The sequence below is a fragment of the Malaclemys terrapin genome, chromosome 19 (assembly GCF_027887155.1).
Source record: "Malaclemys terrapin pileata isolate rMalTer1 chromosome 19, rMalTer1.hap1, whole genome shotgun sequence".
NCBI classification, from domain to species: domain Eukaryota; kingdom Metazoa; phylum Chordata; order Testudines; family Emydidae; genus Malaclemys; species Malaclemys terrapin.
In genome coordinates this window covers 16220925-16235608 of record NC_071523.1, presented here as the reverse complement: position 1 = coordinate 16235608, position 14684 = coordinate 16220925, and the positions used below count along the sequence as shown (strand labels likewise).

At 51.7% G+C, this 14684-nt stretch overlaps 1 protein-coding gene across 5 annotated transcripts in view; it reads left to right on the top strand.

The window, feature by feature from the left end:
- Positions 1-7182, top strand: part of TMEM240 (transmembrane protein 240) — a 33717-nt gene extending 26535 nt beyond the window's left edge. For all 5 annotated transcript variants that reach the window (XM_054009372.1, XM_054009373.1, XM_054009369.1 and 2 more), the window contains one exon: positions 2511-7182. In XM_054009372.1, the coding sequence (XP_053865347.1) occupies positions 2511-2659 (149 nt within the window). In that variant the 3' untranslated portion in view covers positions 2660-7182. The remainder of the gene's footprint in view (positions 1-2510) is intronic.
- The last annotated feature ends 7502 nt before the right edge of the window (positions 7183-14684 follow it).

Sequence of the window (14684 nt, the reverse complement as noted above, 5' to 3'; positions counted from 1 at the left end):
TCAAACAAAAAGAAAGCGAGATGAGATTGTCACCTGACTCCAGCCGCTGGGGCTTTAAGAAAATTACCAAATAGCATGAGACTCTGCAACACCTAACGCTGCATACGTTGGATGGACGGTGTTTTTAGTCCTAGCTGCCTTTTTCTGTTGGGAGTGTGGAGAGGGGCAGTTTTCTCTCTGTTCACTTTGCTCCCATGCTTGCATTGCTCTCCTGGGAGGTTACAGACGAAGAAAGGCAGGCTGCATTTCATAGCTGGCACCTTTATTGGGAACCCAGCATGGGGACTGGCTCCACTTGGAATAATTAAGCAGCTCCATTGCTGAGAATTATTAGCCATTGTTGGACTGGGGTTCTGTCACTGACACGCCGGGTGTTACAGAAAAATGGCCCAATAAAAGCAAACTAAAAGTGAAATAAAGTGGCTGTAGCCGAGCAGGGCTGGAAATGAAATTAACACCGTGTTTGTTGCTGCAAGGACGCACTGAGATTTTAACATATCCAGCTGCCGTTGTGTGGTGCTTTCCGGCTTTGCCAACTGATTAGTCTACTCACGGGCCAAGAGTAATTATTACCATGAGCCGCATTTTACAGAGGGGAAACTGGGGCACAAAGCAACTAAAGGGGGGGGGGGGAGAGGCTGAGATTATAACTGTTCTATTAATTTAGATGCAATATATGGCCCCTAAGAGTGAAAGGTGTTAACAGGACCTTATCGCCATTCAGCATCAACCGTTTTAAACAAGGTTCAGCCTGCTTAGTGCCAGGGCAAACACACCACTTAAAAGCCTTGTATTAAAGATCCAGAATAAGAAGGAAACCGAGTTAAAGCCTTTGAAATGTAAAGCATCACGTTCGGCTTTAGCTTTAATAGCATTCCGGGTTCCCTTTGCCTTTAGCTGGAGAGCATTTTTAGAAGGAAAAGACATCCCGTCTGGCAGCCTCTGAGTTGGTTTCCGAGATGGTGCCTACTGTCCTTTTTAGGGAAAAGATGAGTTAGTTGAGATGGGCTGGAGCTGTTTTTGGTTAAAGATCAATCCGTGGCTCCCAACCTTTCCGGATGACTGGACCCCTTTCAGGAGTCTGATTTGTCCTATATACCCCCAAGTTTTATCTCCCTTAATAACGACTTGCTTACAAAATCAGACCTAGAAATACAAAAGTGGCACAGCCCCACTGTTACTGAAAATTTTTTGACTTTCTCATTTTTACCGTAGAATGATAAAATATAGCAATTGGAATATAAATATTGTACTTTAATTTCAGTGTATGGCGTACAGAGCAGTATAAAGAAGTCATTGTCTGTATGAAATTGTAGTTTGTACTGACTTCGGTAGTGCTTTTTATGTAGCCTGTTGTAAAACTAGGCAAATATCTAGGAGAGTTGATGTACCCCCTGGCAGACCTCTGGATATCCCCAGGGGTACGTGTACCCCTACGCGCACACACAGAATTCTGCTCCTGGCTTTCAAATTTCATTTAAAAAAAAAAAAGTTCTAGCTTTCCAAGTGTGAAGAAACCCTGCCCTAAGGGTAAATTGCTTGTGGGTTGTCATCCTGAGTTTACAAACTGCCTGAAACTGCTGCTTTGAAAAGTATAAACTATCCCATTCCTCTCAATGGCTGTTGACTCTGAACCCTACCGCTGATCATTTAACACTCTTGACATTTAAACTATTTCACCGATGAGTGATTTTAGCAGAACTCTTCAGCTAATAGTCATAGCCCACACTCCAGGACTGCCTCCCACGCTGCCCCAAAGAGGGAAGTCAATATCAAAATGAATACAGGGGTCACGGTGCTGATTGCATCCTTTAATACTCGCTGCTGCAGAATTTTTCATTGTCATCGCAGGGACTTTGCTCCAGAGCGTAGGACCAGCGTGGTATGGGATCTTCCGAGCAGTGCAGGCTCCTTGCTTTAAAATAATACTTCTCATTTATATAGTGCCTGCTGCCCATGGATCTGAGAGCACTTGTGGATAAATCTATACCCAAAGAGGGTGCAGGGTTTGGGGAGACTCCCGAGGGGTTACACGTGTGACATGGGGGGCTCAGGAGAGCAGGGCAGAGATTGCTCACCTGTGTTACTACACAGCGGGGATTTACTCTCTTTTGTGCCACACGTCACTAATACTAGCCTCAGCTTTCAGATGGAGAAACTGAGGCCTGGGGAGAGAGGACGTGACTTGCTGCCAGGCCACACAATGGGTCAGATGCTGAGCTGGGACTAGAACTCATGGGCCTGCTTCTCTCACCCCTAAATACCCTCCCCGGCTTTCTGCTGTGCCACCCTCTAGTTACTCAGCATGTCTCATGCACCGGGGCCATCCTGGGCAACATGCTGGGGCCTGACCCCGAGACCTCCCGAACTAAACGCATCAGCTGCTGTCACCTGAGCCAAAGCTCTCCAGCCGAGGCTGTCACAGGCTCCGGGAAGTGACACGCTCTGACCAATGGGTTACGGCCCGTTCAGCCACTAACCGCCTCTTTCTCTTTTCTTTCACCTGCCAGACAATTCTTGGTCTTGGATTCCGAAATTTTGTAACTTGAAGGAGTTCAGGAAACGTCAGCACAGGCAGTACGAGGAGGCCACGGGGAACATGGTGCACATCAAACAGAAGCTGTATCATAACGGACATCCCAGCCCCCGACACCTCTGAGAAACGCCTTCCCCTCCAGAGACTGCAAAGCGATTTTAGAACTGGGCTTTTAGGGGAACGCCTGTGAGTTCGGAAGACAGTGGAGGACGACATTTTATTTATCTAGGCGGGGTGATTCTGAGGCACACCGCGAATGCACAACTAAGCCAGTTCTGGCTGCAAGGCAGCCAAGACATTGCACTGTGTTCGTTTTATTGTCGGACTTCTGTATATATGTTTAAAAAAAGGGCGGAGGGGGGAAAGATTTGCATTGTACTTCCAAATCACCCTCCCCACTGTTTGAAATTCTCCTGCACTGTCAGTGCACCTCTCTTGGGATCTGCTCTCCGAAGAGGTTAACGATGCTCAGGCGAGAGCTAGAAGCCTTTCAACGTGGTTTGCTCCATGATGTTTCCTTTCTGAGGCTGACTCATGCCGCCGCAGGTTTGGAGGGGGGCTCGTGCTGGTGCGTTTCCAAGGTGCAGTGTCCCTTTTCGTTAGTTATTTTTTGCGGTCAATGAAGTTCTAGAAATACACAAATGATTTGTTCTTCCTCTTGGTCTACAGCAAAACCTGCCTTAAGCAAAGGCCCCCTAGGAAGCTGCAAAACCAACCAATGGGATTGTAGCATTTTAAGAGGGCTGCTCCTGCTCCATCTCACACCAGCTTTATGTTGGTGTCACTCCATTGACTTCACTCCGTATTTACACCACCATGAGAGGAGAACTGGAGCCAGGGACTTCGGTGGGGTTGCTCCGGGGGCGAGAGAGGAGAATAAAACTCACTGAGATAAGTGGAGTTGCTTACACTGGTGTACGGCAGCTGTAAGGGGAAAAATCAGGCCCACCATTTGCTATATAAATGTTAAGTCATTCACCACCCCCCTGGGAGGAAGTGAAGTATCACCCCCATGTTACAGACGGGGAAACTGAGGCACAGAGAAGGGCGGTGCCCGTGAGTCGGTGGGAGTAGGCCCTGGAGACTCCCCGCCCCAAGCTCTCGAGCAGTTGCCTCGCTCTTTGCATTAGTTCTCTGAGGGGCTGTTAGTGGAGGTGAATAGATTTGAAGCTAAACCCCAGCTCCAAGCCCCCCACTGCCGGATGGGTTCAACCAGAGCCTCGGGTCACAGCCTGCACCAGGAGGTGGGGAACTTAGCATCTGATCGGACTCAGGCCTAGCTTTAGGCGTAAGTGCAGGTTTCAGCGTAGCGATTGAGGGTTGTAAAAACGCATTCACGTCCAGAGAATGCCCTTAACATGCTGGCAGAGCTAAGGTTACGTGACAGTAGCCCCTGTGCATCAATACATTTCCTGCAGGGGACACAGGGAGCACTGTAGCAAACTCAGTCAGTTGGGCACGGATGGCTCCACTGATTTTTCAATGGGACTATTCGCAGAACAAGCTTCTAACTCAGTGTGAGTAAGGGGCGAGGGGCCGGCACCAAGAACTGAAGGGTGAGTCCTCGTTTCTACTGAGGTCCTATTGTATTACTTAGTGGGCTTGAGTTTAAAGGGCAGGGGGAAAACATGTAGGAAAAGTGCATGTCCTTCTATGAATTCTTGGATTCTGTATGAACCTGCGTAGGTTTCGATTGCAATGTCTGGGTGTGGGAGGGGAACCCAACACCCCTTCCCCCCCACTCCCCCCAAAAAAACAACCCTTTGTATTATTTTTAATTGGCTTCCTCTGTCTGGGACCAGTTTAATTTAGAAAACAAAACGCAGACCCATGTTCTCTATAGCTTAGATAGTTCATAGCACATCTGGCCTTTTAGTCACACCTGGTTGGAAAATACGTGGCCAGCTGATCCACCTCGGTGCTTTGTTTCGCTGCTTGCGCGTTTGTCATTCAAGGCTGTAGGCACTTGGAAAGGGGTGGTTGGGAGCAGCTCCTTTCCAAGGCAAAGGGCAGTACAGCCGGGCTGGGTGAAACGAGCCTTGTGAATTGGGCCTTATGGGCTAAATCCTCCGCTGCTGTAAACTGGCATTGACTTCAATGAGCTCTACGGCTTGACTGCAGCTCAGGCACTGGCCCCTTGCCGTCAGTGGAGACTGGCTACCAAGCTGTCTTGGATGGTTTAGACACAACAAATCCTGCATCTGGACAGAGGGTTAGACCAGCTGACCCTGGCGGGACTTTCTAACCCTGTGATTCCATGATACCAATTTACACAACCCGAGGATCTGCCTTTCATTTTTGGTAAGATAGAGAACAGCCCCGTGGAAGGAAATGAGCTTTAACTCCGCCTTCGACATGGTGCCCGCCACCGTAGCGAGCGGAAAAACGGTGATCCCAGGCCAGGCTGCATTAGAACGGTAGCGCTGCTCTGCACATTGATTTGCGTTGCTGTTTACTCGAGACGCAACTTCCAGTGCCCAGGGATGGCTCATGCTGCTCCAGCCAGGGGAGAGTTTCAGGACAGGCCCTGCCTCTCGCGCAGAGGAAGCGAAATCCTCCACCACGCACGGGCCCATTTTCCTTCTGGCCTCTCTTCCATACACAGACTAGTTTAGTTCCCCCCTCCGTGAGCAATGGCAGGCTGGGGGAGTGAGGCCCAAACCTGGCTAAGCCCCACGCTGTGGAAAAGAGCACATCCTCATAGCACAGGGTCTGACCGCCCCCAGGCCACTGCAGGCAGTGGAAATACGCAGTGAATTTAATGCACTTTGCTACAAAGCATATTCAGCCAAAAGCAGCCGGACCATAGGCACCTCTATGCAAAAAGGCCGGTGCACCCCTTATGCCCGGAGGCTGCTGGGTGCAGTCTCAGCACAGTGAATTCATCCCCTCCAGGGCCATTCTTATGTATGTTACACCCGCATGACTTTGTTGGCCTGATTCTCTTCTCCCGGTGGTTTCAGAGGGGTGGGCAGTTCCATGAACGTCACTAGAGCTACTCCAGATTTACCCCAGTGTATCAGAGGTTGGAATAGGGCCCCCTCCCAGGAGGGGAAACCGTGTGCAATAGCTGGGCAATTGGTGAATACTGCGCCCTAGGAATCGAATGGTGACATTCACGCCTACAGAGCGGCAGCACCCAGCCTAGCCTCCGAGTTTACAGGCACTCATGGCTGTGCCGGACTTTTTCCGCCTAGGAAGCGCTCACAAGCAGTTACAGAGAAGCATTAGGTAAAAGAGTGCTGGTTCTTTGGTGGGTTTTTTGTTTTTAAGAGCCCCCCCGTATCACCCCCATGAGCGTTAACGGGGTGTGAATTCCAAAGCGTTTTGATGGCGCAGGCTCGAGGCCCACCCCATCACCAGCGCTGGGCTCCCCTGGCCTTGGCTGCCGACGGCTGTGTGCGGGCAAGCGTTCCGTTGTCCAGTTGAGCCCGTTACTGTTGCTTGCAGCTCAGCCGTTTGTGACGTCTCCTGTCCCGGCGTCCCCTTCCCCCTGCACGTGTCTGTTTTGCTTCTGCTGGATGTTTGTGTGGGGCGTTTGCCCCCTGTTTAATTGTCTGACGTGTAATAATAGTGGCTTGTTCATTGTGCTCGTGCCTCTGATCCAGTCTAAAAACCACAAGGGTTCAGACAGCGAGAAGTGGGGGGGGCCTAGGTAGTAAGGACTAGCTGCAAAGCAGGGCTGAGGGTGGGTGAAGAGCAGCTGGGCCCTTGGGAACAGGGGAGGCCTGGGCACCAAGCTTAGTGTAGCCTGTGATGGCAGCGACAGAGGGACGGGGGGTCTGTCCTGAAACTCAATGCTCAGGAAGCAGCTGCTTTGGAGAAGGTTTCAGCAGAAGGGGAATTTTCTGCAGCCTCAGGAGGGGCTATTTTTAGAGCAGACAGAGCTTAAAACTGTCTCTCTGCATTTGATCTCAAGCGCAGGGACTGGAACTAACGGTTTCCCCTGTAATTTCAGACCAAGAGGCCCTGGGATTCTGCCACTTTCAATAAAGAACAGAGGCCTGCTGCTGTAAGGGCTGTGTAGCAAAGGAGACAGGCCTGCTGACGTCCCCCCAAGCCTGCCAGCAGCCCCTCTTTAAAGTCAAGCCTCCTGTGCCCAGCTCTACGGACCAATCCCCAGCTCCTCAATGAACTCCCCGCAGATCACGGTAGTTCAACTCAATCCTGCCCAGCCCTAGTTCTGGGCTTTGCTTTTCTTCTTTCTTTAGGCTTAAGAGGAGACCCAAAGGCAGGTCTTTGTTCCTGACAAGCCAATCGGCTCCTTTTGTTTAGTTCCCCCTCCGCCCGCATCATCACCCTCCCTCCCGTCAGGTTTGGTGTCTGCAGAGCGTGGAGGCTTACAGGTTAGGAAGAAGTGGCAGGCAATGGGTTTAATGGTATGGAGGTCAATGGAGCTGCACCAGAGCAATGGGGTGGCTCACTGGTTAGAGCACTCAGGAGAGCGGGGTTTTATTTTCAGCTCTGTCGCAGTCCTGCTGGGTGACCTCGGGCAAATCACGTCCCCACCCCATGCCTCAGTTTCCCCTCCTGTGAAATGGGGGTGATGATACTGACCTTTATAAAGTGCTTTGAGCTCTACTGTGGCACAGCACTAGGGGAATTAGATATAATATTAGGGAGGGTTTTCACACCTTAGTTCTATGCACAAGTCTTCACTACAGAAGGAAAAGAAATGCCTGAAGAATCTGCTAAGAAACCAAAATGGGGATTTGGGTCTGGGCTGAGCACCAGCACGAGACCCGTAGCTCATGGGCATCACTGTTTTCCCAGTCGCACTGGCCCACGTGGGGGGGAGGGTGTGATCTCATTCCCTTACAGTAGAATAGCAGGGGGCCAGTCCAGCTGAGATCAAAGCCCCATTGTGTCAGGTGCTGTACAAACACTTAGTAAGCGACGGTTCACAGCCCAAATGGTGGCCAAAGAGGCAGAGGGAAGTGACTTGCCCCAGCAGCTCAAGGGCAGAGCTGGGATATTGAGCCCAGTTGAGTACTCTATCCACTAGGCAACGCTGCCTCTGCATTCGCTGATTTTTTTTGGGGGGGTGGGGGGTGGGGAGGCTTTCAGGATGGAAGCTTGACAATGGTGGGAGTCAGGAACATTCTGGAACAGCTGCTTTAAAACCTTGTGTACACTGGGGAAATTATGCAGCTATTTCATAGCCATGTAGGGCTGGAAGCGCCTGAGAGCAGACATCCAGTCCAGCCTCCCACGCTCAGGCAGCTCAACTAAACCTAGAGCCTCCCTGACATGTTTGTCTAATGACAACGATGGGGCCTCCACACCCGCCTTTGCAGAGCTTCATTGCCGTTAGCGTTAGAAAGCTTTTCCTGCTATCTGACCTCAATCCCACTTGCTGCAGATTCCGTCCATTATGTCTTGTCCTACGTTCAGTGGACATGAGCTCAAAGGTGCATAGTCCTCCTTATGACAGCCCTTAACATATTTGAAGACCATTATCAGGTCCCTCCTCAGTCCTCTTTTCCCGGACAAAGCATGCCTCAGTTGTTTAACCTTTCCTCCTAAGTCAGGTTTTTCTAACCCCTTTGTCCACCTCTTTCTTAAAGCATGGCACCCAAAACTAGACCGTCTGAAACCAGCGGAGGCCTCAGCAGTACCCGCCTAGATCTGCCGTGTCTTACACACAACCCTCCTGTTCATTCATGCTAGTGCCAGTGGACGCCGGAGGCTATGTCTACACTGCAAAAACAAAGGTGTGTTCTAACATAGGTTAAAGTTACAGTGAAGACACAGCCACTGGGGTGAGCAGCTTGAGTTACACTGGAGGTGGCAAACCAGCGTTAAAAGCCAACGTGCCGTGCCTTCACTGCTATTTTAACCCCGAGTTAAGAGCACACTTTTTTGCAGTGTAGACATCCCCTCAGTGCCGCTGGGTAAGCTCTCAGCTAACCCTGCTTACAGTGGCTCTCATTAACCTGGGATGTCAAAGGCCAGTGGCCGCCTGTCACAGCTTAAGTCTCACTGAAAGTCAATGGGACTTAGGCACTTCTGAAAATTGTGCACATTCAGGACAGGTCTTGATGCTGCAGACGCCGCTGTTCTGAGGCAGGGCTCTGAGATGTAGGCGAGCTATTGGAAAACGCTGGGGCTGCAAAGCATGCATGCATGTGGTGGCGTTTTTGTGTTTCAATACCTAGGGCAGGAGCAGGGAGTGCAAAAAAGGTCAGGCTGTTGGACTTTTAATAGGCGCTGTGATTCTGAGCTGTTAGTTCACTGCGGTCTGGTGGAGCTTTCAGGGTAAGATTCCAGTCGTGTTGATGTGTCTGTCTGTGGGTAAAAGCGTGTGTTAATCTCTGCCGGGGCTGGTGTATGAATATGCACTCCCATTTGTATCCCATGCTATTTTTTCCATACTACCCTCTGTTCTATGGCCATCTTTATTTTTAACTGTGGTCGCTCATTTTGTTCCCTTCTTCAAGCAGAGCACTGTGATTTTATGCTAAGGAATGATGCAGGCACCGTGAGTGATTAGTGTCACCCCAAAGGCCTCAATCCTGTGAGGTGCTGAGTACCCTTCGTTCACAATGACTGAGGCAGCAAAGTCTCTTCCAGGATCAAGGCGGTTGTAATAATGCTCCACTATGGGGACACTGTAGCAAAACTTGAAGTAATACTTCCCCCAATTTTTAGTCCCTCTCTACCTGTTTTCTACACTCAAAAACAATTTTGCACACATCAAATAGAGAAGTAGGCTCAGCATAGGTTGGTATTTCCCGAGAGACAGAGAGAGATTACACTCTTATGGATTTAATCCTGGAATAATCTCTCTTGCGATCTGAAAAGCAATAATGGCTAATTTTCTTTTTAATGCGCTTGCATAAATGAATGTCATCTGCATTTTGTATTCTCCTGGAAGTTGGGCTCGGAGCTGCGCTGTTTCTGCGCTAAGTGAAGGGGCGGGTGAGCAGCTCCTACTGAAAGCTTCAGCAAGCTTTATGGGGCAGGGCGGGGGGAGCACACTGTGATTTTTTTTGGGGGGTGGGGTGGGGGGGAAGTCAACGAGTGAATGTATTTCAGCCAAGCCTTCCCTTTCGATAATGTTTGTATAATAGGTGATCGATTTAGCCGCCTGAAACCAAGCCCGTCCTTTGCTGTTTGTCAGTAAAATAGTTTTTTGCATGTTTTGCATCTGACTGGTTCTTTCCAAACTTTTGCAGAGCGGGAATCTTTAAAAGGAAGCAGCTTATTCCAAACACAGGGAGGCGGCTTCTTGTCAATATCACTCCCCTGCCCACAGGGGTGGGTAGGGGATATTGACAAGGTGGCACTGAGCTATCACGGTGGTGGTGGGCATCAGTACAAAACCCCTCAGTGCCTCTGTTATGTCTTTCTCCAGCATTATCTGTCGAGGGGTAGAGACCAAACCTCTTCCATTGTTCAATACGCTAACAGAATCCTCTGCTAATACTCATGCCCTGGCCAAGTGAGTGTCTAGTTATATACATATATTACCACACACCCACAAAGCAACGGCGTCCTCCTTGCTGGCAGAGGATTTATAATGGTTTCCATAAAACCATTCCATTTCACACACTCAGATATGATCGGTCAGCCCCATCCCAGCGATCAGGGTCAGCTAGAAATGAACGCTAGCTAGATTCACCATTGTTATAGATCTCCAGAGAACACTCTACAGCCCAGCTCTCTTTGAGGGCCGGAGGTTTAAGCACAGGACTAAGAAATAGGATGTTATAAGGTCTAGTCTACCTCTGGGGGACACTCCTTGATGGAGCTGCTGGGGCTAAGATTTTGAAAGGAAGTTTGGAGTGCAAGTGGCACTGAAAATTGCAGCCTCTCTGCCTCCGCTTCCCCCTCTGACAAATAGGTCTGATTCTCCTCTCACTTATTCCAGTGTAAATTGATTAGCATTACTCTTGAGTTACTTGGGTGTGTGAGCAGAGCCAGGCCCTCATTTGGATTAGGGTTACCATAGTTCAACAATCAAAAAAGAGGATGGGAGGAGCCCTATCTTAGCCCCGCCCCTGCCCTAGCCCTGCCCTTGCCCCTTCCCGCCCCCCTCAGAACCCCCAACCCTCCCCCCCACTCCTTTTCCCCTGACTGCCCCCTCCTGGGACCCCTGCCCCTAACTACCCCCCAGGACTCCACCCCCTACCTAAGCCTCCCTGCTCCTTGTCCCCTGATTGCCCCCTCCTGAGACTCTCTCCCCATCCTAACTTGCCCCCTAGGACCTTACACCCTACCTGTCCCCTGACTGCCCCAACCCTTATCCACACACACACCCCAGACCCCAGGGAGTCCCACGCCCCATCCACCCACTCCCCATCCCCTGACAGCCCCCCCCCCAAACTCCCACCCCATCTAAACCCCTCTGCTCCCTGTCCCCTGACTGCCCCCTCCTGGGACCCCTGCTCCTAACTGCCCTCCAGAACCCCACCCCCTACCTAAGCCTCGCTGTTCCTTGTCCCCTAACTGCCCCCTCCTAAGACCCCCCCCAACTGCCCCCCTAGGACTCTACCCCATACCTGTACCCTGACTGCCCAAAACCTTACACCCCCAACCCCCAGCCAACCCCTCCCGAACTCCCGAACCATCCAACCCTGCTCCCTGTCTCTTGACTGCCCCCTCCAGAACCTCCCTGCCCCGTCTCCGACCCCCTGGCCCCCTTACCGTGCCGCTCAGAACAGCGTGCTGCGGAGCGGCGCGCTGGTCAGCAGGGGAGGGGGAGCAGGGGCAGGAGCTCCAGACTGCCAGAGGCCCCATGCGAACGGCCGGCAGGCGATCTGCAAATGCAGGGGGGGAGGGAGGGAGAGAGAGGAGGGGAGTGATCTCAAGCTGCAGGGGAGAGGAGGGGGAAGTGGAGGAAGGGCTCTGGGTGCCAGAGCCCCGTGCGAGTGGCACGATCTGGCCGGCTGCCCTGTCAGCCGTGCGCGCTCTGCATGGGGGGAGAGGGGGGAAATCCGGACATTTACAAATTCCCCCCGGCCGCTATTTTTAACTCAAAAAAGCCGGACATGTCCGGCAGAATCCGGCCGAATGGTAACCCTAATTTGGATTCATTAACCCATGCTTATTAAGTGCTTTGACCATGAGACGGACTAGGTGTTACTCGCCTCCTGCCTTGGAGATTTTCTCCTGTACCTGGCTTTGCTTGGAACAACTTGGAGCATGCAAGTCACATTGAACAATTCTTCCGGGTCTTTTCCCCCAGGGAGGAGATGTTGGGGCATGATTTGTTATACATGCTTCGGCAGGCAGCTCAGGGGCACAGACTCCTCTGCCTCAGATGAGACCAAATGTGAAATCAAAGAGTGGGGAAAAAACCCAACCCATGCAGCGAAGAAATTCAGAGCCTCCAGGTCTAGTAGAAATATGGGGGGAAAACCACACACAAGCAGCAGACTGAAGGCTGGTTTTGCTGGCCCTGAAATTGACTAATAGCAGCTGGCACCTTCAGTAAAGGTCACATTGGAGGTTAGGAAGAATATGGGAAGATTTTTCCAGCTAGTTCTTCATGGAGGAGAGGTGCATTGAAAGAGGAACAAGGGCTAAGTCTGAGCTCAGTGGGCGTTGGCACCCATTGCAGCATGTAATATTAGCCTGTAAGTCCCCCCTTTCCCCCCCATGATGGAAGGGGACCGTTTCGCTTCATGCAGACACCAGCTCTTTAGGAGAAAATGCTTCTGGTTATAGGCATGCAGTATTAAAGACCAGGGAGTTATGGGGAAGGAGGGAGAAAATGAGCACTCGTCCCTTGGCCCCTGCAAAGGCCCATGGTTGCGGGCAGATGGCCATATATATGCACAGCAGTGTGCAAAAATCACGATTCAGGCCCTTCCACCCAGCACAGCTGCCCCTGAGCTCCGAGCAACATGCTGAGCTGAGGAAAGTTTGGGACGTTCCTCCCGCAAACGCCCTTTGCCCATGGGGTTGGCAGGCCTGGAAGTGCAAGGCCCTGTGCAGCCTTACGTTGGGCACATGCACCTTTGGGGGCAGACAGGTACAGAGGGGGGTGCACTGGTTGATGCTGCTTTTTGGGCTGCACTGAAAACAAATAAAGACGTGCCAGAGCTAACCCCCTCGCAGCACTGCTCAGAGCCCTGGGATTCTGCAGCAGCGCTATTGCAGGGCTCCAACTGCAAGAGGAATGTCAACCGCTAAAGGGAATCTACCACAGGGCCGATAGGAGCAAGCAGAATGCACATTCTGCAAGGAATCAGTGTTGAACCCAGGCTGTTTCACGGCTCTGGAGCATGGGGATAGTTCGCTCTCTCTGTATGCCGTACAGAGCCCTTGTACCTCCGCTGTTGGCGCTGATCTCTTGGACTCCCTTATTAGCAAGCTGCCATGGAGCAAGACATGCTGCAAGTAGCAGAGATGCCCATTTCCGTATGGATCCGGGCTATGCCACGAACGATCACAGAGGTTAATTGGACATTTATAAGGACAACAAGCATATCCAGTGACGAGAAATAAGGATTAAGACTAGAGCTTTGGAACGTTTATAAACTCTACAGCATGAGCTGACCTCCAACAGATGGGGATGGGGAGAAATTTTTCCCTAGGGGCTGCCTATTCCATGACAGCCTTCTGCAGTGTTTCTTACACCTCTTTCAGAAACAGCTGGGCCTGAGCATTGTCACGGACAGGACATTCCCCCCCCCGCTGTTAACGAGCAGGAAGTGAATTGTTATTCGTATGGCACTGTTGGGGTTACTAGGCTAGGGTTACCATATTTTGTGCCTCCAAATGGAGGACACTCCACCGGGCCCTGGCCCCGCCCATGCCCCACCCCAACTCCGCCCCTTCCCCAAAGTCTCCGCCCCCTCCCCTGCTTCCCGCGAACACTTGATTCGCGGGAAGCCTGAAGCAGGTAAGGGGGGTGTGGGGGGAGGAGGCGCGGCCCAGGCTGGCCCCCCCGGCGGCTCCAGACTGGGTCAGCTCGGGCCCTGGGGTGCCGGCCCCAGCCGACCACCCCTGGCCCGCCCAGCACTGCCGGCCCGCGGCCGAGCACCCCCGGCCCGCCCAGCACCGCCGGCCCCGGCCCAGCGGCGCCGGATTTTCCCGGACATGTTCGGCTTTTGGGGCTTTCCCCCCGGATGGGGATTTGAGTCCCAAAAAGCCGGACCCTATACTAGGCCTGCCTGAGCCAGAGTTCTTCCATGTTTAACTCTGATCAACCTCAACAACCAAGGACAGGAATTGGAATGTGTAAATAGCTAGTTAGCAATTACGACCTTGTTCATACCAGGTACCAAACAATAATGATGAGGTTTGCATGTTTCTAGCTGGGGAAGGGGTAATAAACTAAGGGTAAACAGAACCAAATAACAGTTTAGGGAGAAGTTACTAACAAGCTAGATTTATAGCCCTAGAATGATTTAATTGCTTAAATGTATAAACATGCCTTCGGTAGAGAGGGGAGGAGGAGTAGAGGGGAGGTGGTAGGAAGGGGGAGAGAGGGGGGGCTTAGTTGTAAAATGTATAAAGAAGAGAGAAACTGTTTTTGCTGGTGTGCTTGATTTGAGACTTGCCTGTCTCCTTGCACCACTTTGAGATCTCAAATAAACTTTGATTGTTTCTCCACCCTGGTATGTTTATTGGTGCGAAGCACTCCGGGCAATGAACCCCACTGTTGCTGTCCTCAGGCCCCTGTGCCGGCAACAGCGCTAGCACCTATGAGTCCCAGGCCCCGTTGTGCTAGGAGCTGTACAACTGGGCTGGTTTCTAATAGCTAGGCACAGCAACGTGAGAGTCAAGACCAAGGCTGGTTGATGCTTTGCAGACGGGTGTCCTGAGAGAGGAGGGAACCCTGCCTCCAGCTAACAAGCGGCAGACCTACATGCCTAATGAAATCAAGGCAAGAGGCGTGCAGAGAGCTGCCCAATCAATAAACAAGCCCTTGGACATGGTTTTGCTATGAGACGGCCAAGACAGCCCCATGAGGAATGTCTAATGCATGAGCAGCCCCTCCTCGCCGTCCAGCTGCAAAGGATGGAACGGAGCGGAGATGCTGCAGTGGAAGGTGCTGTATGCGCCACTCTTGCCCCGGCCTAAGGGCCTGGAAGAGACGTGGTCTTTGGCCTCACAAGCCCAGGCTGGCTCCGCGCTAGGGGTCACAGCCACATGCCTCGCCTGCTTTGCTGCTCCCTTTCACTGGGAAGTTAGG